Source organism: Arvicanthis niloticus, chromosome 3, assembly GCF_011762505.2.
Source record: "Arvicanthis niloticus isolate mArvNil1 chromosome 3, mArvNil1.pat.X, whole genome shotgun sequence".
Classification (NCBI taxonomy): Eukaryota; Metazoa; Chordata; class Mammalia; order Rodentia; family Muridae; genus Arvicanthis; species Arvicanthis niloticus.
In genome coordinates this window covers 33,687,331-33,711,482 of record NC_047660.1, presented here as the reverse complement: position 1 = coordinate 33,711,482, position 24,152 = coordinate 33,687,331, and the positions used below count along the sequence as shown (strand labels likewise).

General features: G+C 35.9%; 1 protein-coding gene across 3 annotated transcripts in view; it reads left to right on the top strand.

Moving 5' to 3' along the window:
* Positions 1-24,152, top strand: part of Tdrd3 (tudor domain containing 3) — a 134,260-nt gene that overhangs the window by 55,982 nt on the left and 54,126 nt on the right. For all 3 annotated transcript variants that reach the window (XM_034497635.2, XM_076930672.1, XM_076930673.1), the window contains exons 4-10: positions 4,839-4,999; positions 7,108-7,249; positions 9,725-9,796; positions 12,112-12,261; positions 16,864-17,004; positions 17,466-17,622; positions 18,416-18,541. In XM_034497635.2, the coding sequence (XP_034353526.1) occupies positions 4,839-4,999; positions 7,108-7,249; positions 9,725-9,796; positions 12,112-12,261; positions 16,864-17,004; positions 17,466-17,622; positions 18,416-18,541 (949 nt within the window). The remainder of the gene's footprint in view (positions 1-4,838; positions 5,000-7,107; positions 7,250-9,724; positions 9,797-12,111; positions 12,262-16,863; positions 17,005-17,465; positions 17,623-18,415; positions 18,542-24,152) is intronic.

Sequence of the window (24,152 nt, the reverse complement as noted above, 5' to 3'; positions counted from 1 at the left end):
CTATCTGAGCTCAGGTTTAGGAGATGTAGCTTTTCTCTCTAGACTCTTGGCTTTCAACTGTGGAATGAGTAGTGAAAGGAATAACGACATAGTGGAGGCATGTTTGAAATCTCAGAGTACATTGTACATTGGCCAGAACTATGGCTCAACAGTTAATGCTTCTTGCCGCTGTTGCTGAGGTCTGGAGTTTGGTTCTCAGCACCCATGTGAAGTGATTGACAGCTACCTGTAACTCCAGCTCCCTGGATCTGATACCCTCTGTTGGCCTCTATGAGCACCCGTATATGTGTGCAGCTGCATGTAGGCAAACACATGTACACATAAATAAAAGTAAATCCTTGGGAAAAAACATAAAGTACATATACTTTGTATACACATCTTCCTGTGGTAAGGTTTTAAAATATATATGTATATTATACATGTATATATAGTATATGTACATATATTTAGTAGATATACATAAAACTATGTATTTATTGAATACATAAATATTCAATATTATTTTATTTTAAAATAGAATATGCTGTTTTTATAATGAGTTTTAAGAAATTGGGCCTAATCAAACTTTTTGACTGATAATTATGCATGGAAGATACATGTGGTTGATGTTTGTGGTTACTAGAACCTACAGTCTCTGAGTTTGGGGAGATTTTTATTCTAAGATACTTAGAGAGGGGAAAAAATCAGACAAATGTCCTAACTTTTCCTTGGTGTGCAGCTGCAGCATGCCATTGTCTCAGCCTTGCTTAGTGCAGAGAAGAATCAAGTGGTGTCAGGCGGACAGCAAGAAGATTGCGTTTCTGCCGTAGCTGCTGCAGCAGCACTGGTCTGTGTCCAGAGCCAGTGAGGTGATGAGCACAAAGCCCAGGACAAGATGCTTGCTGTGTGCAGGACCACTGTGCTTTGATGTTCATGGTGCTGGCTGCTGCACATCTCTTCTTGGTGTAGGCTGTAGCTCTATCTAGTTGGTTGTTGATATTGGCAAGGGAAATTGCCAAATAGTTTTAAGGGTGACTTTTCCATTATTGTCCCTCTTATAAATGATTTTAGTAACACTTCTGGCATCAGACTTGCTCTGTGGTGTGACTTTGAGTGTATTTGTTCTGTGTAGGTTGTAGATTTAGCTTTTCAATTAAGAAATTTCATAAGCAGATATTAAAACATAAATTATTTAAAATATTGATGTGTGTACATTGTGGATCTTTGAGGTTTACTATTAAAGTAGGTACCCCTGAAGCTTCTTCTCAGGTAAACACTAGAATATCTCATTGGTTTCCCCTTCCTACACCAAGAAACAATTGCATGAATCCTGTGTTTGTTCGTTGACTTTAAGTACATTTTGTTTGCATATGCAATTACAGTAAATATGTGTCAATCCCTTTGATGGCTATTTTATTATTTTTACCAGTTTTGAAAATGGGCACTACTTCTAAGAAGCAGCATATAATAAGAGATGAACTTGGGCTGAGTTAGTGCATGATAGTGTTATGCCTGTGTTCCTTTTATAATATGATGCCAAATTACTTTACAAAGAGTTGCATCATTTATATTGCTTTCAGTAGAGTATACAGGATCTATTTGAAAGGTACCTTTATGACACTTGAAATTACCAATTTTTTTTCTCAACTTGGTGGTTGTAAAATACAATATTCTTCCTTAGGTTATTATTTTTTCTCCCAATAAATTTTAGAATCAAATTATTAAATCTCTTAAAGTGTGCTAGAATTTTTACTGAAGCTGCAGATCAGCCCAAAGACAGTTGACATCTTTATAGGAGATGATGTGATGCTACCAATCAAATGCTGGTAAACTGCCCATCTGAAGAGAGTAAAGAGCCTCAGTGTGGAGCATCTACCATTCTCGGTAGTTTAGTAAGTCTGTGTTAAACTATAGCAGGAAACCACTGAACCTAGAATTTGGAAGAAACACACAGAATAAATTCTTGTGGATCAGCCCAAGATGTCTAGTTTCATGACCTCCAGCCATACATGTAAATACACACATTCATACACACACAGGTGTCATTTTAAATTTAGGTTCTGTATTTGAGAGAAAATGTTGTAATTTTCTTTCTGAGTCTGGCTTACTTTCTTTAACATGATTTTCAGTTGCATTAGTTTTTCTGTGAACACCATGATTACACTTCCTTTACAGCTGCATACAATTCCATTGTGATGTGTACTGCATTTTCTTTTTCTGTTTATTGTTGTTGGATAAATAGGCTGGTTGCATTTCCTACCTGTTGTAAATACAGCAGCTATACACATGCTTACGCAAGCATCCCTTTGCTGTGCTGACTTAGGACACATACCCGAGTGGAGTGAGTGGCGGTGTCCTGCTTTCAGGTTTTTGAGGACCCTTCATACTGATTTCCACAGTAGTTGCACAAGTTACATTCCCACCAGCACTGAGTAAGTGAGTTCCTTCCCTCTCTATCCTCACCAGCATTTGTTGCATTTGATTTCTTGATAATAAATAAAAGAATTTGAGGTTCTTGACATGAATCTCAAAGTAGTTATAATTTGCTTTTTTCTCAGAGAAGTCCATCAGAATATTTTAAAAAATAGTTAATGAGTACTTTTTGGCCATTTGTGTTCTTTGTTTCCTGGATGGCTAATGATGTTAACCAGTTTTTCAGGTATTGATTGGCCATTTGTAGTTTTCCTTTGAGAATCGTCTATTAGTTTATTAGGCCATTTATTTATGATCCTTTTTTTGGTGTTTAATTTTGGTGGTTATATACATGTGTGCATATGTATGTAATCAATGTCTGACGATCAGGTGACAATCTTGTTTCCCTTTGTTGGTTACCTCTTCACTCTGGGGATTATTAGTTTTGTTCTGCAGAAACTCCTAAAGGTCACGCAGTCGTCCACTTGTCAACTCTTGGGATTATTTCTTGTGCTATTGTAATCCTCTTCAGAAAATCCTTGTCTAGTTCTGCACTTGAAGTTGTTTCAGCTGTTTCTTTAGCGGTTTCCAACTTTATGTTTTATGTTAAGGTCTTTGATCTGTTTTCATTGATTTTTTTTTTTTAACAGAGAGATGGATTCAGAGATGGATTTTGTTTTATTCTTTTACATGTCGAACACCAGGTTTCTCATCAACTTTTAGAGCTTGTCATTTCTCCAGTATATGTTTTAACAATTTGTAAAAATAAGTAGGTATCTGAATCTGTCGCTGTGTGGGCTTAACTCTGGGTCCTCTGGTTTACTCCATAGGTGTGCGTGTCTGTGCCGCTTTGTTGTCCTTACTGCTGTTTTGTTTTACTGTGGCTATGTAATATAATTAGGGATTAAACATTGGACTATCTTTAGTGTGTTTCTTGGTCTATGCATATTTTGAATTCTATATGTATCTTGCATTTGAATGTCTATTCTTCCCCTACATTTTGGGGAAATGTCTTTTGTGATTTCATGGAACAGATTCTTTATGCCTTTAGTGTTAATTTTAGCTCTATCTATGGGTTCTTAGGTTTGGTTTCTTGATCATATGGAGTAACTGCCCTTTATAATAGTCTCTGTGTGGAAGTCAGAAGACAACTTTTTGGAGATCTTTCCTTGTACCATGTGGGATCCCGGGATTGAACTCAGGTCTTTAGGCTTGGCAGCAAGCACCTTTACCCATTGGGCCAGAAGCTGCCTTTGTAAGTGGCTTCTGTGTTCTACAGCAGGGAAGTGCCCTGCTGCTGCTCTGCCTGTGTACTCTGAGTGACTGTCCTTACCTCTGCTCTTTCTCAGTGTTCTGTCACTGCCTTTGTGGATTTCTGAGGCATTTCTTTCCTCTTGTAATAACTCCCATTTTCTTTTATTTTAACTTTCTTTCTTTCTTTTACTGGCTCTCTAGGAAGCCCCTCTAGTCTCCCATCTTTCCCAGAAACAGTATTCTCCGTTCATAGCTAAAGCTTAGATGAAAGGCTAGACTAGATAAAACTGAATGTGTGACATTGTTGTCCTGGTTAGCGTTGAGCAGTAGATTCCAGTAGAAACTTGCATGCTTGGGAATGTAACTGTTTGCCAATTTTATTTCTTTTCTGAAAATATGTATTATTTTTTTATATACAGAAATATTTACTTGAAAAGCTTTAATTTTAAAATAGCCCTTTTCCCTAAACTATAATGCTAACTTAAAGATCTATTTTGTGGAAATTTTTATTTCTATTAAATTCTATTTTTTCCTACATGTAAGCAAATTAAACTGTCTTTCCCCAGTTTCTGTATCAGCGTATTATTATATAAAACTTTTAGCTTTGTAGCTAGTTACTCCATTGGTTTATTTTGTACTTTGAATGAAAGTTGGCCAGAGAGAACATTCTTTTTCACTCGTTTGTCATAGAGCATCGAATTTAATATCATTTTCAAAGAGAAGTATAGAATAAGTGAACCACACTCCTTGAACTTTATGTGTCTTATGCTTTGGAGCATTGTAAAGTTGATGTTTGAATAGGAAGCATTCCTTTGAAGTACTGCCATACATTGATGTCCTTTAAAATACTGTCATGTTGTCTGTCTCCTGTGAAAGGGGAGGGAGCAGGATTTATGTGAACTATTTTGAACACATAAGAGTAAAGATGTGACCTCTGACCTTTTATTCAAAACCAGAACTGCTTTCTTAGTGCTTTTGTGCCTTGGAATTATCTGAAAGTGGATTTGAAAAGTTGTCTTTCTGCAGGCCTCTTGAAATTTTACCTTTGTGAGTTAACAAAGTGATTTCAGTCTTGACTTTAATTGAAGCTATTTCTATAAGTTATAATAGATAATCATTAAAGATAGGAAAATTGTGTAATTGAAAGTCGAGCAGTGATTAACAAATGACTTTTGTTCTCTTGTGTGTGACAGCTTGAAGGTCCATGTGTTTTACAAATTCAGAAGGTCCGCAATGTTGCTGCGCCAAAGGATAACGAGGAATCACAAGCTGCGCCAAGGATGCTTCGTGTGCAAATGACTGATGGGCACACGAGTTGTACGGCAGTAGAATTCAGTTATATTTCAAAAATAAGGTGACTCATGTAACTTGTTAAGAGAATCTGAGAGTGCTTTTCAAACCTGATTTCACTGTCAGAACTTGAAAAAGTAGAAATGGAGTCTTAAGTGAATGCTGTACTTTTCCATAAGAAATTTCTGGGATTTTCATGTCTGTTTTGTCTAAAAGACAGAGATGAAGTTAGTTACTCTTTATTCTGTGTTAACTATAAAACAAATTAAGATATATATGCATGATTGTTTTCCAGAAAATCTTTGATTATTCACTGTTTATGACATATTAGAATATATTTAAATACTTTTTTTTCCTAACAGGTTAGCAGCTGACTGTACATATTGGTGTGTTATTACACTATTTAAGATTCTAGCCAGGTTTGTAGGATAATATACTTTCTGAGGAGATAATGACAGCTAAAGAGGTTTGTGGCATCTTTCTTTGTAAGAAGGAATTCTTTAAGGAGCAACCTTCCAAATTCTTATTTTGTTTAAAAATATGTTTTTTTTTTTTGTTAAACAAATTTTTTTTGTTAAAAATGTTTAAAAATATTTTTATTAAATCATTGAGCACTTAATATATTTCGATAATTTTCTCCCCTCTCCCATCTCCTAAATAAATCTATTACAACTCCTTACCCGTGCTGATTGTCTGTATTTGGCAAAAACTTGTTAGTATAATTGTGTTGCTGATAGTTACTGCTGATCTTGGAGATGGGCCATTGACCACAGAGCTCTGTAAGGGGAGGTTAGGCAAGGCTGTTTGTGACTAGTTATCATCAGTTTTGAGTTATGATTAGGAATGTTAAGCTTGTGAGGCTCAGAACAATTTTAATGACTTTGTTGAGACAGGATTGATAATATGCAATGATATACATATCAGACATACCTGATGAACAGAACAGTATCTACTCTGTATGTGTTCTTTGAAGTTTGAGGACGAGGCATATTCTTACTTCTTTTCACTAATGATTTTTATCAGCCATCTTTTAAAAGGCTGTGGTAGTAATACTCACTGATTTGATGTTGCATGTATCAGCATGTGATGAATTTCATGAGCCTTAAAAATGTGAATAATGAAGCCATTGCAGAATAATTTTCTAATTCATCCCAAGTGTTTCATGGAAGACTATTTTAGGAGTCCTATTTGCAGAGCTTTTCCTTTTGCTGTATATAGGGAGAGATGGAGTGGGATTTATGTCTGTGCTTGTACTTTAGAACAAACCTGCATGATGAAGTGAATTTTATCCTGCGTTTCCTTTAGCAAAGTTGGTGGGAAGATAAGCATCTTGTCTCTGGTTTTTGTGCAAGGATTTGTGATGCAAGGTTTACCAAGCATCTGATTAACACTGGCCTTTTGTAGAAAAGTCTCATTACAGTTAATGCTCATAACTTCCAAGTCAGTGTGTAAGAGTCATTATAAAGTTATTGAATAACTAATTCTTGTGTTCAGATGGCTAACATGGCTAGATGACTAACAAAAGGATTTTTATAGATTACTATAGCTCATAAATGTGATACATTTCTATGTTTATTACTGGTTAAATATATTTTTCTATATTAAAATTTAATTTAATAATGTCATATTTTTGTCCTGTGTAGCAAAACCTTATAAAAAGAAAGGGAGGGATTGTGTTCATATATGGAAGAGTTGAAAGTACTTTTCTGGCTAGAGAGATGGCTCAGTGGTTAAAAGCACTGAATGCTCTTTCATTTCAATTCCAGGTTCAATTCCCAGTACCCTCATGGTGGCTCACAACCATCTGTAACTCCAGGTCCAGGGGTCTGACTCCATACATGCAGACAAAACACCCACAAACATGAAATAAATTTTTAAAAAGAAGAGAAAAGTTTTTCCCTGTCTTTCCTTTTTTATTAACCACAGCTTTGTGAGCTGTGATTACTCTTGTCCATATTTGTTGTAACTTTTGGAAATTGAGGCTTATTTTAGTTATTTATTGGTTGGTCTTTATTTATGGCAATCCATTTTTACTACTTTATAGCTAGTCCTCTTGAAATCCAGTTTAGATGTTAGTGTATTGTGATTAAGTCTTATGACTCCCTTTCAGTTTGTGGAAGAGTTTCCATGGAGCATTACCTACTAACTCCTTTTGTTTTTCTTCTATGTCAGCCTGAACACACCACCTGGCACAAAAGTGAAGCTCTCTGGCACTGTTGACGTAAAGAACGGATTCCTGCTCTTAAGTGACGCTAACACCACAGTGCTCGGGGGTGAAGTGGAACACCTAATTGACAAGTGGGCATTACAGAGAGTAAGTGTGCAATACCATAGGGAGTGCTAGCACTAGTCTTTTGTGCCAGAATTATTAAGATAGCACATGATACTCAGCAGAAAAACTATCTGCTGTGCTCTAACAACATTCTTCTTCAAAAGGAAGTGACAGTTCTCAGTACTTGTTACATTTTACTCATGTTTTAAATGTTAATATTACAGTATCTTGACAGGTTTGAAATTTGTCAGTTAAGAAAAGGATATGTTAAAGTCAGATCAGTGCTTATATAATTGTCCTCTATCCCAGAAAGAATCTTTTCACTTAAAACCATTAAGTCAGGTAGGAACTTACTTCCAACAAAGACACACAGACAAGCATGCATACACTCTTGCCTGTTTCCACAAGTCTACTTTCTGTCTCTATGGGCTTGATTATTGGAATATCTCTTAGACATGTTATAATAATAGTATTTGTTCTTTTGTTTGCAGCTCATTTTGTGTAAGAAAATATCTATATTGTAGGATGTCAGAGTTTCCCTCCTTTTATAGACTCAATAGCATTCCATTGTTTATGAATGCTACATTTTGTTTATTTATGTTAGTGGGTGTTAGTGTTGTTCCCATCTTTTGTTCACTGTGGATAAAGCACTATGAACATGGGTGCACAAATAATAGCTCCTGTCAGTTCTTTTACATGCATACTTGTAGAATTGCTGGATTATATGGTAATTTTGTTTTATTCTTTTAATAAGGTTCTGACTTCTACACTGGTTATTTTCTCATAGTACCTATCCACCCCCCCTCGTGTGTGTGTGTGTGAGAAATAGAACCACCTTGAGTTTCTATGTGCATTAATCCAACGCATAGTGATGCTGAGTCTTGTTGTGAGGTTGTTGTTCTCTACTGAACCTTCCATGCTCTGCTTTCTGCATTGTACATCCAAGTTGGATTTCCTTTTTCCCGTAGGAATAGTGATCCGATGCTACATAGGGCTGGGTTGTGTTTGTATATTGGCCAGGTCACTCACTGTGTGTAAAGGGAGCTTAGGTCTGGCTTTTTGTACCTTCATCAGTGCAAGAAATAGAAATCTTCTAAGTTGTTCTTAAGTTTTCATGTTAACAAGAAATGTTAATTTACATTAGCTTTTAAAGGATGTTTTAGTGTAATTTGAATTGATTTATAGCTGTTTACATAATCCTTTCCTTGTAACTGAATCCAAACTGAGCAAAGGGCACTAGATAATCATGTATGTGTGCCATGCTTCTTTTCTTTTTAGAAGAAAGAGATTGGTAACTTACTTGTAGATTGTGAAGAAATATGCCATCCCTGTACCATTTTTATAATCCTCTGCTCATTAAGCTGATGTTAAGTTGACATTCGGCTTATTATTCAATATATAATTTGTATGAAATGTATGAGTGTTTACATAATTCAGGAACTCTGGAATATTTTAAAATAATACAGTACGTGGAGAATCTTTAAGAATACTCCGTGACTCTTTTACATTGTATTTTCATCATAACGTGTAATATTAATTAGCACAAGTTTAAAATCTAGAAGGTATATTTAATAATTAACAGATGCATGTGCAAACTTCGGTAGGAAGTGTAGCAGAAAGGAATGCTGTTGAGCTTCCTCTGGCCTTGTGGAAGGGCTTCAGAATGTGAGAAAGTGCTTTGTGATTCTGATTAGGCAAGCTTAAGAAGAACCCTGAAACTCATAAGAGTTTGGAAGCTCATGTCTATCAGAGGCTCAGCAATGAAAGGTGTTTGCTGTCAAACCTCATGACTTGAGTTTGATTCCTGGGATCCACATGGGGGACAGGGAGAATTGACTCACACAGGTTGTCCCCTAACTTTTCGTGCTTATGCTTGTGTGCTACTGTGTTCGTGCACATACACACATGCATACAAAGTACAGCAAAACTTTTAAAAAACTCAGTTGGTTGAATATTTTTTCCAAGTATGAATTAAAGATAATTTGAAAAATGTTATTGTGTGACTTTACATAATATGAACCATAGGATTCTAGTATTTAAAGTACTAGTAATCACCCTAATCAGTAATGGCATTTTTTCTAGTAAGTATTATCTCTAAAAAACATTATTTTTATTGAAAAATTTCAGACATTATTCATCTATTGGTTATGTGTTTCAAAGTAAAACTGTTCTTGCCAGAGAACATTTTCTATGAACTGACTGTATTTTGAGGATGTCTATTTTCACAAAAGGACACCAGCTTGAAAAATATTTCTAAAAATTAAACATGATTGTATTTTGGTCAGGAGAGATGAGGAAAGAACTTTTCCAGCTTACAGAAATAAAGAATACAGTATTCTTACAGAAATAAAGGATTCTGTATTCTTACAGAAATAAAGAATACAGTATTTTCTGTCTTGTAGTTTGAGATGCTTTAAATCTCAAGATTCTTCTGTAAGCTGCTCATTTCTGGTATGTGGGGCTAGTGTATTTCTATGAGTGTTTTATGCCTTATTGACTGATTTTGTTTTTAAACAGAGCTTATTAAAACATAATAGAAGCAATATTGGAGCTGAAGGTGGCCCACCTCCTTTTTTACCTTTTGGACAGGTAAGGACTTTCCTCCTGGCTGCTGGATTTAGTCAGGAAAGAGTATTCTTCATTGTGCATAAGTTGAGTATGGTTTTGTGCCAAACTATTTACTCAGATACTGTAGAATTATATTGAAACATGAAGCTCAAGGAATTTAATAATACTGTTCTTATCCCAAAGATTGAAGCAATTAAGAGTTATGTGTGTAGAACAAATTATAGCTAAGATAGGTTAATGGAAAATAGTATTTAAATGAGAATTTTAAAAGTAAGGAGATTAAAAAAATGCCAAAATTTCCACAAAATTCTGTTCTTCAACTTAGCCTCCATTCAGTTATTCATCTTAGACACCTAATTTCATTTTATATTGATGTTTTCAACTACAGCAGCTTGGATTATTATTCTATAAAAAATAAATAATTTGATATATAGTCCTTAATTTTTAACCCCTAGTCTTAGTTTTCTATTACTGTAACAAGACACTGTGACTAAGGCAACTTGTAAACGGAATTACTTAATTGGGGCTTAAAGTTTCAGAGGGTACAAGACTATCATGGCAGGAAATAGTGGCAGGCAGCCAAGCATGGTGCTGGGGCAGTAACCGACATTTTGATCCAGTGGCATGAGAGAGAGCGAGAGCTAACTGGGAATGGCCTGGTTAGAAACCTCAAAGCTCAGGCTCAGTGACACCAGCCCTCCACCAACCCCACTCCTAATCTTTCCCAAACACTTCTACCATCTGGGGTCTGGGCATTCAGACATGGGAGCCATGTGATGGTCTCATTCAAACCACCATATCTTTCCTACTGTAAAGGAGATTGGAGGAAGGGCTTGATTGGCCTGTGTCTTGTCTTCCTTTGCTTCACCCGAGATGAGGCCGAGAGCACTCCCTGTGGCCATTGGCTGTGCCTTGTTTGCCACCACCACAGTTTTAAACTATTTTTACTCTGTACTTTTCTTACAGAATGCTGGCTAAAGTGAAGGTGAATTGGGACATAAAAATATGAAATTGAAACTCACATTTTATTTTGTATGTTATTTGAATTTTGTTTTAAACGTTGGCACTAAAAAGATACATAGTTGATATGAGGATATGGGATAGATCAGTTGATTGGCATCTTTAAAATAATTTTTATGAGCTATACTTAGAATTAAATTAGAGTCATTCCTGCATCATGGGCATGCCCCCTCCCACACCCCCATCTTTGAAGATTAAGGTAGATAGAGTCCAGTGTTGTGGTCCAAGTTAGTAACATTCTGCCTGTAATAAAAGAACCCAGAATGAAAATATAATAGTAATTTATACTTAAATAATAACTGACATACTTGTACAACTTTACTTTTTTCCTGAGACATTTGTAAATTTTTTAAAAAATTGCTTAAGATATAAAAATGACTTTTTTCTAGAGACAATTAATGATTTAGTTACTGTCCAGGATTGAAATGTGTATTATTAAAATTTAGGACTAGGAAGTATAACAGAAGATTTAATTTCAGTGATGATATTTACTTTTCTGCATTGTGACGAGTTTGTGCAGCATATTACAACAGTAGGTAGGCTAAAGTCATAGTGCTAGCCCTCTCTGTGTTGCTATAAATGGCATGTTTATCTTGGAGGAAAATACTATATTTGTATAACACACTTGAGAATATATCCTCCTCTCCCTTTCATATAGGTAATGAGCTGAGGAACAAACCTGTCACTGTAGAGGACTTATACTACTGTGGAGTTGAGAATTCAGGAATTGTTTTCACCTGTTTTAAATTATGATATGAGAAGTATAAACCTTAAAAAAAAAAACACAAATAAAACTTGGCATCTTAATTGGGCATGTTTTTAGCCTTTGACTTACAAGTTCCAACACATTTTGTTACATGTTGTTAAGTATACTGCTTGACTCATGGATATTGTGGTATGATGTGAAAATGGAACTCTTTAATTAGAAAACAAATTTATCTGGTCTTAATTAATGTAAACAGCTTGAAATCTACAACAACTTTTAAGTTATTACCCTAGAATGAAACTTGGGTCTTGCAGCCCAGTGTGTTTTGTAAATGTGTCACCTCATTTAGGTGATGTTTATATGTATGTATATACACAGATGTAATCCTTAACTTATATTTATTTAAAGGTAACATTGGAATTAGCTTCATAGTTTGTGTGTGTGTGTGTGTTTATTTTATTTTTTTAAGTATGTTGGATAGCATGGCAATTTTGTCTTTACCAATGATAAGAAATATAAACATTTGTTTCGAAGAAATAGTTCTTATGAAGAACTGTATTTCTTAGAATTTCTCTTGGAATTACTGAGCAATATGAATTTATTTTTTCAGAAATGTGCATCTAACGTCCAAGTGGATAGCAGAGAACTTGACCGAAGAAAAACATTACAAGTTTCACTGCCTGCCAAACCTACAAATGATAATGATGAATTTGAAAAGCAAAGGACTGCTGCCATTGCAGAGGTTGCAAAGAGCAAAGAAGTAAGAAGAAGGTTTTCGCAAACTTCACTCATTGCATTCTCTGTAATTCCCTATAATTCATTATTGCTTTTCACCTAACTAATCTACAGAGTCCTCATGCTTCTCTCTCTACATACCAGACAAGTAGAGGAAGGCCATATTCCTCTTGGTTAAGCCTGCCTGCTGTGTTCCAAGTCACCTTGGCAAATCTTGTAAATATTTCTATTAGCATGTCATCCACCTCAGTGAAATAACTAAACACATTTTTCTTTTGCATCATAGCAGAGGATTTCCTGTTATTAGTTGAGCTGGTTACTACTTTCTCAAGATAATCTCCCTCTGTAATGCTTGCTTCTGAAAAGGGAGATTTGTGGGGAATGAGTTCTGAGCTGGGATCAATTAGTACATCAGAATTGTCTTGCTAGCTTATTTTTATGCTACTTAGATTACAGCAAACATGTTAATTGTAGGATTACATGTGCTTGTATGATGATACATGTACATGCACACACATGCTCTCCATCTTAGACCGTAGTTGGCCAAGCTGGTTTTAATTTCTTGTTTACTTGGACTAGGTTTTTTTTTTTTTTTCTTTGTTGATTGATTTCTTTTCAGTTTGATATGAATTTTTGTTTGTGAATATCTTGGATAGAATTTTTATTCATTAAAATTGAAATGGTTTCCTGTGTTTAGAATACATTGAAGGTTTGTGAATAATCACTTTTCTATATAACTTTAAAGCTTCACAAGGAAACTTGACATTTTCGTGTCCATCCTCTTGCCTTCCTATCTCCAGTTTAGAGTGGGGCCAAAAGCAATTCCTCTGGACCAGGCAGCGCAGAGCGTGTCATGCTGACAGTGCTAAACTGATGCACTTTGTGCCCGTGTGTTTCAGCTGTCAACTTAGGAGCAATAGTCAGCTGCTGTGACTGGGGGGAGGGGGGAAGAGGGTAATCGGGTCACATCGAACATTCGCGGCCTCCTCTACACCTGCCCAGATAGGACACCCCTCTGTGACAGTTATCACAAGTGTTGGTATTCTTCAGTATGTCCTTCATTCTAAGGCACTGAAGACCATTAAAGTAAGTGTATTTTTTTTTATCTAGTTTATATGAAATATATTTATTTCCCCTAAAATATTATCTGATGTTTAGATTCTATAATTTAGAAGAGGATATTTGATCTGACCTGATGCATGGGTTCACGTGCATCTCAAGGTTGCATCCTAAGGATGTATTCGCTGTAGTGACCAATGTCTAGATATTGGAGCATGTGCTTTATATTATAATGTACTTCAGGATTATGACTGATCATGTTTTCTTCACAAGTATACAGAGTCAGACCTTTTAAGGACAGAAACAGATTTCAAAATTCTTCAATTTGTGTATGAAATTGTTGAAGTTTCAGTTATCCAGAACTTATCCAGTGTTACCCAGTAGCAATTTTAAGGAGTAAATTGACATGTACATTATGGATGATCTACATTATAAATAACAAAACATACAGATAAATTTCACACAACAATTATATGTATATACACTTTATGCCTCAGGATAATGAAATTTGATCGGCAATTTGAAGGAGGTAAGAGAATTAACTGTGTTACAGTTAAGGATGAATGATTTATGGAAAGAAGAAAGCTGCAGAAAAGGCTGTAAACAGGAAGGTGCACTGCAAGAGGCAGGAGCAGGACAATGGAGGCCTAGGCAGCATCCACAAGCTGTTGAAAAGACACTGACTGATTGCTTAGGAATTTCAAGCTTTTGAGTCTTTTGCTCACAGCAATAATATAGCCAATCTATATCTAAAAGGGCTACTTCTGACTGCTTTATTGAGATGGGTTATAAAGAAGGAAGATTGAAATTGTAGACAAGAGGGGAGATTACCAAATTGACTCTGGAAAAGAAGTGACAGCATCTGTTTTCATTCTCCATAGGCTGAACAAAATTGTTGGTTTCAGAAATTTTGAAATTAGGGAGGCTTCTGAGAGATACAGGGAATTACAGCAGCAGAGAAGTAAAGAATGACTAAGGATTTTATTCTAAGATATTGTCAGGAAATCCAGAAGATTAGAGTGGGGGATATATAAGTAGAGGCACTCTGGTACTCGAACATATGAATATTGAGATGCATACTGGATATGTTGCTGTAATGTTTAATATGCAGTGAGCCAGAGGAGTGTAATTTGAAAAGAGCTTTACTATAGACACCCTACATTTGAGAGTTCTATGTAGTTGGATGGTTGATGCTTGGCTCAAAGAATGGCACAATTAGGAAATGTGGCCTTGTTGGAGTAGGTGTGGCCTTGTTGGAGTAGGTGTGTCATTGTGGGGGTGGGCTTTAAGACTCTTGTCCTAGCTGTCTGGAAGCCAGTCTTTTCCTAGTGGCCTTCAGATCAAAATGTAAAACTCTCAGCTCCTCCTGCGCCATGCCTGCCTGGACGCTGCCATGCACCCACCATGGTGATAATGGACTGAACCTCTGAACCTGTAAGCCAGCCCCAATTAAATGTTATCCTTTATAAGAGTGACTTGGTCATGGTGTCTGTTCACAACAGTAAAATTCTAACTAAGACAGATAGTATTGGGCTAAGTCAGATCACCGAAGGAATGAGTGTTTATAGAAAAGGGAACACACTCAGTTTTTAGTTTTGGAGGATAGATGAATATAAGTCGGTTCCTTCAGACTGATCATTATTTTATTAGTATAGAGAGAAGTAAGACAATTTGGGTATGTGTCATGGGAGTGAGGAGTGCTTACCAAGGGTAGTTGAATATTTACTCCATCTACATTCATCCTGGGGTGGTGAACATTTGGAATTTTTGAAAGTAAGAGAGCAAGCAGAGTCACCAGGGACAGTGGCAAAGCAGTGATTGGAGAACTGGAGCATGAGGTGTAAAAGTGTGTGGGCTGTGAAGTCCAGTAAGATTGATAGGCAGTGTAATGGTCTTAGGGATGCCTGATCCGCCCACCAGAAAGTCACTGCACGGTTTGCATTATTTATGGCTTGTGAACTGCAGTTATTTTAAATCCTTGAAACAACTGAAAATGCTCTTCTCCCATTTTTAACCCACAAAATGCAAAGAAAATGTTAAGAAAATAAATATAGATAATGACCATATTTCATTGTCACCAAAGGCAAAAGCACTTTGGAGTTGTGGGATATAAATCTTAATTCAAACAAGTCAGACTCCAGACTTTTTAAGGTAACTGTGTTTTGCCAAAATAGTAATTGCCATGTGCATTAGAACATTTGCCCTGTGTGGTACTGAGGCACCACTGTTGATGATGTCCTTTAATCCTCACAGGATTGGATTGTTTCATTCCTTTTGTAAGGATAAAAACCTAGAGAAGCAGTGAAAGGTGAAGGTTAAGTGCTTTGCCTGAGGGAAGGAGCAGAGATCCCCATAAACTAGCAGTCTAGACAGTTCAAAGCTGAGTGTTCTGTGCTGCAGTGCCCGCCTAAAGGGCTTCTCTCATGTTTACATAAACCACGTTTTTTAAACAGTTAAACATGTAATGGCAGTGAAGACTTTTATTTTTGCTGAAATTCCATAAACCCAAAATTGAATAGTAGTGTCTAGTAGTGTTTTACCTTTTAGTTGCATCAGATTTAAATGTTGTCTATTAATGTATGTCTAGTGTTAATTTCTCATTTTTTACATTCTACTTTACATTTTTATCTAGTTCAAAATAATTTCTCAATGTTGAATAAATTAAGATGTTTATTACTATAGTATTTATTAATATATAATATATAATAAAATCATCTGTAGTGTGCTTTTCTTATTTAAAATATATTTTCAACAATTATCATTAATAAAAGATCAAGTTTTAACTTGCTTTTAGTTTTACCAAAGGTATCAGATATAAAAATGTTATATAATAAGATTTCTCTTGATGAATCAGCTGTGGGATGCTTTTCAGCCATGATCTTGTTTCTTCCCAAGTCAATGATCTTCATGTTCTATTTTTTCATAATTATTTTGAAAAGATTAATGAGATTAAATCAATTTTCAAGTTTATTCAAATACATCAGCAAAATAATGAATATACAGACTTAGCCTTTTATATATAGTTGGTAGGGAATGACATATATGATGAATATAAACAGGTTAATAAACAGATTCTACTCTTTGTTTATGCTATGTTTAATTTCTAAGATTATATAATGATCCGCAACAGACATGACATGCTTTAATTGACTATTGGGTCAGTTTAATACTTTGTTTTGACTAACCTTGAGCTGTATGGTTCTAGGTCTTGGATCCAAGTTGTATTCAAATATTTTGCTAGAGTAATTTAGACAACTAATCTTTATGACATTTATATCATCTTATTTTAGTCTGTATTGATGCACACATAGATTTGTTTTGGTGACTTAATTAAAATCTAGTAATTTTTCCTTTTTCCTGCCTGGACTTGTAGAAGGATGATATTATGGCATGTAGATGTTTGTGCTCTGTGCTATTTGTAAGTGTCAGTTACTTAATTTTTACGTGTGAAAAATAATTAAGCTTTAAGTTATTAATTTTTTCCAGTTTTTAAAGTAATATCTTTGTTTATTTGACTATTTAAAAATAGTATTTACTTACATCTGTTTTATTTTTCTCTTATCTAAAGACCAAGACATTTGGAGGAGGTGGAGGTGGTGCCAGAAGCAATCTCAATATTGGTGCTGCCAGTCACCGAAATAGGGAGGTTTTACAGAAGGAAAAGGCTTCCAAATCAGAGAGCAAAAATGAAGGTGTCTATAGAGAGCTGGTAAGTGTAATGGGTGATAGGTCAGCCACAAAAGAAACAGGCTATGCTCTGAATATCTTCCTTTTCTTCTTCTTAACATTTCTTCTTTGTATTTTTGTTGAGATGCTATATAAATTATATCCCCCCCCACCCCCGCAGTAGATGGGGAAGTATAATTATTGTTTTGTTTGTTTTTACTACAAAAATTTTTGAGATCATGTTTTCTTGGCCATATTATTTTCCTAAAAGCTTACTCTAATATAGCATAAGCTTTTCTTTTTCTTGTTTTGGATTTTCAGTGAAAGTTACTGTAACTCAGATTCTTCTTTGATTATTAGTGTGGAAAAACAATTAATCAGAATGCTGTGTTAGTGTGACAGTTTTGCTATAGCTATGAATGAAAATTCGAGTTAAAAGGTGGTTAAAGTGGGTATCTGGCTTTATGTAAGTCATCAGCATAGCTGTGTCTTTGTTCCTTTCAGGTTGATGAGAAAGCCCTGAAACACATAACCGAGATGGGCTTCAGTAAGGAGGCATCGAGGCAAGCGCTGATGGATAATGCCAACAACTTAGAAGCAGCGTTGAATGTACTTCTAAACAGCAGTAAACAGAAACCTGTCGTGGGCCCTCCTCCTAGAGGTATAGCTCATGTGCTAGCAAGATAGGTGAAGGTCCGGGCTTAGTTTTATACTCTGAGGCCTATAGCATTAGGTAACACTGGTTCTTAGATGCATGAAGCATGGAGCCATAGTGGTCATGCAGAGTGCTTCTTGGGAGTGTTTGTCTCTATATAGACGGTGTCTGTTTTTAGCAGAGGTAAGAGACAGATCATGATGCATACTAACTTGTTCTAATAGTTATATCTAGATCTGTATTAAAGACTTGCCACTCTCTAAACCTCCTAAAATTAAACAAACAGTATCTTTTACTTGAATAAAGTGATACTGTTTGAGAAACAGATTGAGAAATATCCCTGTGCATAGCGTAAATAACCATGTATATGCATTTTAGTATGTAGAGTGATAATCTAAATTTTACGTGAACATGTGAGATGCCTTCAAGTTACAGCAGTATTTACAGTTTTACTATGCACAGATCTAATCATGCTAAGCTTGGTAAGTCAACCTTATGTTTTGTGGAAAGAAAATACATTTTAAGGTAAAATATTTTCAAATTTAAAAAAAGTGATATGTGTTTATTTCAAGTCTAATTCCTGTGTTCATTTGACAAATCTTTGATAGATCATATAGAATAGTAAAAGTACTTCTTATTAGCTTTATTTAAAGTGTTTTTATTGTTAAAGAAATTCACTGAAGATGGGGAGAAGAAATGTATGTGCAGTCCTATTGATAAGATTACTGATTGTGTTTTAGTGATCTCTTTTTTTGCTTTTCACACGCTATGTATGTATGTCTGTGCTTTTCAACCTAAGGTAGAGGGAAAGGCAGGGGTCGAGTACGATCAGAAGATGAAGAAGACCTAGGCAACGCAAGGCCGTCAGCACCAAGTACATTATTCGATTTCTTGGAGTCTAAAATGGGAACTCTGAATGTGGAAGGTAGGCTAACTTGAAAATACCATTAAAAATATATCAATTTCCTTTTAAAAGACCAACCACATTTGCAATTATACAAAATGATTTCTATTCTGTATGGTTGTTTAGAACTTTTATAGTGAATTTCATGTGGTGGAAACACAGGAGAAAGTTTTAATTGTTCCATTCTGAAAACTGATGCCAGCTTACTATGCTTCTAATTGTATGTTGAATAATATCACCAAACTACTCCACCCACAACTCTTAATACATAGGAAAGCTAGCTGTACAAACAGATAGTTGCGTTGGACAACTTGCTGTAGCATAACCTCGTATCGGTTACATCCTTTCTAGAATTGGTCTGTTTGCTTTTCCTTACATGTACCTCCATGTATGAAGATGTTGCTGGGAGAATATGCTTTTCCAACTGTTTCACACAATGTGCAGTAATGAGCAACATAAATACTGCACGGGGAAATAAGTATGTTAACTTTGTATCTTTTTACAAATGTGGAATATGAGAAGTGCTTAATACTGTTTTTAAAATACTAAAGATTAAAATCATGTTATCTTTTAGATTTACATTTTAATTCAGACAAAGAAATTTAGAAGCAAAATGCTTTCAATACAGAATTTAAGTGTCTATATTTCATGAAAACTGGGGTTTATCATTCAATTTTACATTATATATAAATTTTATATACACAAATTATATATGTAAATACATACTTATATTTACATAGATAGTTTACATATTATATAAATTACATATATAAATTATAGAAAAGACATTTTGAAAATGTTTGAAAAGAATCAATGTTTGGTCTAGACAGTTTGTAGAGGTTAACACAGGAGAGCAGTGTTTGCTGATCTAAGACTGGCATTAGTTTCTATTACTGTGTAACAACTGACTGCAGTCTGCAGCTAAGGTTTCAGTTGAGTCTGTGAGCTAAGCTGGTGTCCATGTTCCTCTCACAGGCTCACATGCTGTAAGCTGTGAAATCGGTTCCTCACATGGGCAGGACTGATGTGTTTTGTTGCTGTTGTTTTATCTTTGCTTGTAACAGCCTTCCCATTGCCACATGGACAATGTAAAGAGGTTTTGCTTCTACAAGGGCAGCAGGGAAGTCTGCTGCATCTTCACATCTCTCTCTTTCCTGACTGACTTCTCAGTATTCTAAGCCTCGCATCCACTAAGGACCCCATTCAAAACTCTGTTGATCATTTCATCTCTGATTCCTGTGTTTGCATCTTATGGTGTCTTCTAAATCATGACTTTGATTTCACATTTCTTTTTAGTGGGATTGAGTATATAATTCATCTGTGATTTGGCATATGGAAATGAAATATTATTGGAGTTTATAACTATGCCAGATCATATCTGATTATAATATTATGGTATTTTCTGCTAAGCCCCCTTATTTCCTGCATCTTAAAGTTTATATTAAATAAATGAGAACATTCACTAAGTAAATAATTAAATCCTCTTTAATAAGCATTTCTAAGCTCCTTAGTTGAATTATTGTTTTGTTTCATAAATGGCAGTATGTTCTCAGACATATTTGTTTTCTGTTTATAATGATTAGACCTTTATTTGAAAACTTTATTGTCAGAATAAGGCCAGCTAGTTGTTTGAATGGGTTAGGTGATGCATAAATCAGGCTGACATGGAATCACTTGTGAATGTCTGTGTTATTGTTGTTAATACTGACTGAGCAGATATTGATTCTATCAACTGCAGCTTTCTGTCCCAGGCTCTAATGATATGGACACCATATAGAAGAGATCTATGTTTCTACATATAAGTATGAGAAGCAGTACAATAAATGAATATATTCATAGACAGAAATCGTTGTGCTTATAGATTTTCTCTGTTCTCTTGGCCGTGAGTTCATGGATACATTAAAGACATAGGAGAGAGCTTGTTTTGTGGTTGTTCTCAAGTGTATTTTTTTTTAATATAATATTTTGTTATTCTTTTGTTAATATGTTTGCACTAAGTGACAACATTTTTAACTGACTTGGAGTTTATAGGAAAGAGCAGTTGAGACCAGTATCTGAACTGGTATTTAGATAATTTTATAATTTCATTATTTCCTTTTAATCAGAGTTAACACCTAGAATATATTACTTGGGTTATATTCTAATATTATGTCTTCACCGATGTGGGAGATGTTGAACATTTTTCTAAGGAACATCTAGAAAGTTTTTCAGGATAGTCTTCACAACACTTACTGGATAGATAAGCTTGTGAAGATTGTTAGGATCCCATGATTTGGTTTGGGTTTTTCTCAGCATTGGTCTCTAGAGATGTAGAGATGTACAGCTTCAAGCAATGTGTGTGACTAGGAGGCGTAGTGTGGCGGTCAGCACTTACTCAGTATGTCTGAGGCCCTGAGTTCAGTTTCCAGTAATACACAGACATGCATGTATATCACAAACACACGTGCCCATACACAACACATACATGCATGTGCATATACATGTACATATAACACACCTCATATCCATGTACACATGCACTGCTTATGTGCATGCCCCACATATATGCACATGCATGTACACATACATGAACAATTCTAATATTATCGTTGAATAGCATAGTTTTCCTTAGCATTTGTGTTTTAATCTGTTCACTTCAAGCTGTCTCGGCATTTTGTGTAGTTTTAGGATTCCCAAAAGTCGGTGGTTGGCGTAGCAAGTGTGTTTGTTTCCTTTCTAGAGCTGTGATAAACACCTTGGCCACAAGCAACTTGGGAAGAAAGGGTCTGTTTGTCTTAGAGTTTACAGTCTTCCATGAAGGGAGCTCACAGCAGGTACTCAATGTAGGAACCTGTAGACAGGAACGGAGCAGAGCCTTAGAGGAATGCTGTTTCCTGACTTGCTCCCCATGGCTTGCTCAGCCTATTTTCTTATCACCTGCACAGGGCTGTCACCACTCATAATGAGTTGGGCCCTTCCATAGCAATCACTGATCAAGAAATTCTTCACACTTTCCTACAGGCCAATGTGGTTCTCAGGAAGAAGCTGACAACACCCAGCCTGCACAGCAAGCTGGTTCTGGATGGACTTCATGTGTCATTTTGGTTATGTACTTCTAAACTAAATTGTAAAACCCAAAATGCTACAAAATATGGGTCTTCCTGGGTTATGATATCATGCTGGAAAGTGGGAGATTTCATATTTGACCTTATATACAGTCAAAATGTAGGCGTGCTGAAAGCACTGGGGTGTTTATTTATACTTACAGTCCATCCCTAGTCATATCATTGTGCCGAAGTATAGAATACAAATATTTTCAAGTGTTTTGTATGAGGAATACTGGATATGTGTCAGGTTCTGTAGTGTTTTAAAATTTAGTGAGGAAACGTATTCTCAAGGATGTTTTAAGGATAAGTTTTTTTTTTTCCTGTTAAATTTAATACCACTTAGCACTAACATCATATGCAATTCCTCTAGAAGATCAGGGATGGTACTACTTCTTCAGTTTTATTTTTTAAATATTCCATCAGAAGGAACTGATCACTATTAGAAAATGTTCTTCTAGCATTAGCTTTAGAAACCTTTCTTTTGCTGTAGTATAGGCAGATGAACCCAGTGCTTCATTGTACTAGCCAAATATTTGAAAACTGAGCTACATCTCTAGTCTGTGAGGATCTGTGACCTAGAAGTGTCAGTTAGATAAATACTTCGATCTGCATGTCGTTTCTCAGGGTGTTTTTATCATGGCAATAGAACCACTAATTTCTTGTGATTTCCACCCTGCATATTGTAGAAATATTATTTTATATGCATTACTTATATAGATATTTTCTTAAACTAGTACTTTAGTTAGCAATAAGCCACACACATCTCCAGAATTTACTAGCAGCTAAACCGCCAAAGGACTTCGGTGTTAAGAGTCTATAAAATACCTTGAAAAGAGATTGTGTGGGTCTGCGAGTTCCTTCCAGACTACGGCTTCATTAGAATACTATTAGCTATGCTCTTAATTCAAAATGGTCTAAATATACATTTTTCTGAAGTTTTGAAATTTTCTGTATGGGTATTACTTATCAAATAATTGAATATTAGTTACTTGTGGAAGACTACCCCTGTTGAAGAGACTGCATTCTAAATTTATGTTGTTTTATTTTGAGGTATAATATATAACTTATTTTCTTAGATATTTTGTTTTATTAAATACAAACTTACTAAAACACGAGCTTTTCTTTCACATTCACTGTTCTAAGATTTTCTTCTCTATATAAAATGATGGATGCTATGTATGGAGAACTGCTGTGTCCTAGGAACTGTGCTAAAGGCTTGCCAACAGTAAATGATGTTGTGATTTCCATGTGCTTCAAAAGAGAACTAGAGAACTCATAAGAACTAACGACTAGGATTTGGGATATTTTTACTTTCCAATCCATAACGTTCTTTGACTTGGCATTTCTGAGCAGCTATCTGTGTTGGGAAAGAGCAAGACCAGTCAGGAGCTCAGCTTTAAGACATAATAATAAGTCTGTAAACTCAAAGAGTAAGATCAATAAGAGTCGAATTTAGAGATCAGGCCCAGGTGCAAGAGCCAGCAAAGGCGCTTGAGCAGCTCCTGTGTGTGGGAGTGGTGTGAAGAGGATACTGAGAGAAAGGGCCGTGTGCTGTCAGACCAGAGCAGGCAGGAAGGCTGGGCTTTTTCATTTGCTGTTACTGTGTATAGTTACTCCCACCAGGTTTGATTCCAGGCTATCGGCAATTTAAAAACTAACTCGTACATTTTCATGAAAATTTAAAAGTCAGCTTTTGTAAGATGTTCAAGCTGAGTCCAGCACACCCCTGATTACAGACTCTTACAATGGTTGTGGAGTGGCCGATTTAGAACTCAAGCTAGGGAATATGAAGGCTGTCTGGACACTGGAATGGATGTTTTCAAGAGAGTCATCCAGAACAGTAATTCAGTCCAGTATGGACATTTAGTAGGACGGAATTCCTGACAAGAAGCAGCTGAGAGGAGGGGTTATTTCGTCTCATGGTCTGCAGGTGCCTGGGAAGGCCTGGCTGCCAGAGCAGCCATGGTGGGCAGGTCACTCATACTTGTGGTACCCAGAAAGGGGAGAGCCTAGGGAGGCCTGGCGCCCGACTGACACTTGCCATTTTACTTTTTCATTCAGCGCAGACCACAGCCCTTAGGATGGAGCTTTCCACATGCATGGTGGATCTCCACTCCCTTAGCTCGCCCGGTAGAGACACGCTCACAGGTACCTCACGAATACTGTGTGCTTTTCTTAATCCAACTACTTGACAACCAAAATTAACCATCACAAATGGGTTTAGGTCAGGATTATTTCTTCTTGTGAACTATGCAATTTTTTCTGATTTGTTTTGTCATCTATTTTATGTGTATGTATATGTATATGTATATGTATATGTATATGTATATGTATATGTATATGTATATGTATATGTATATGTATATGTATATGTGTGTGTCTGCAAAGACCAGAGGAGGCCATGTGATCCTGTAGCACTCTAGTTATAGGTGGCTGTAAGTCCACTGGAAGGAAGAGCAGTAGGCAGTCCGAACTGCCGAACCTTCCCCCAGCCTCCCCACTACGGGAGTTTTTAAAAGATTTTATTTTGTTTGTAAACCGTCTAT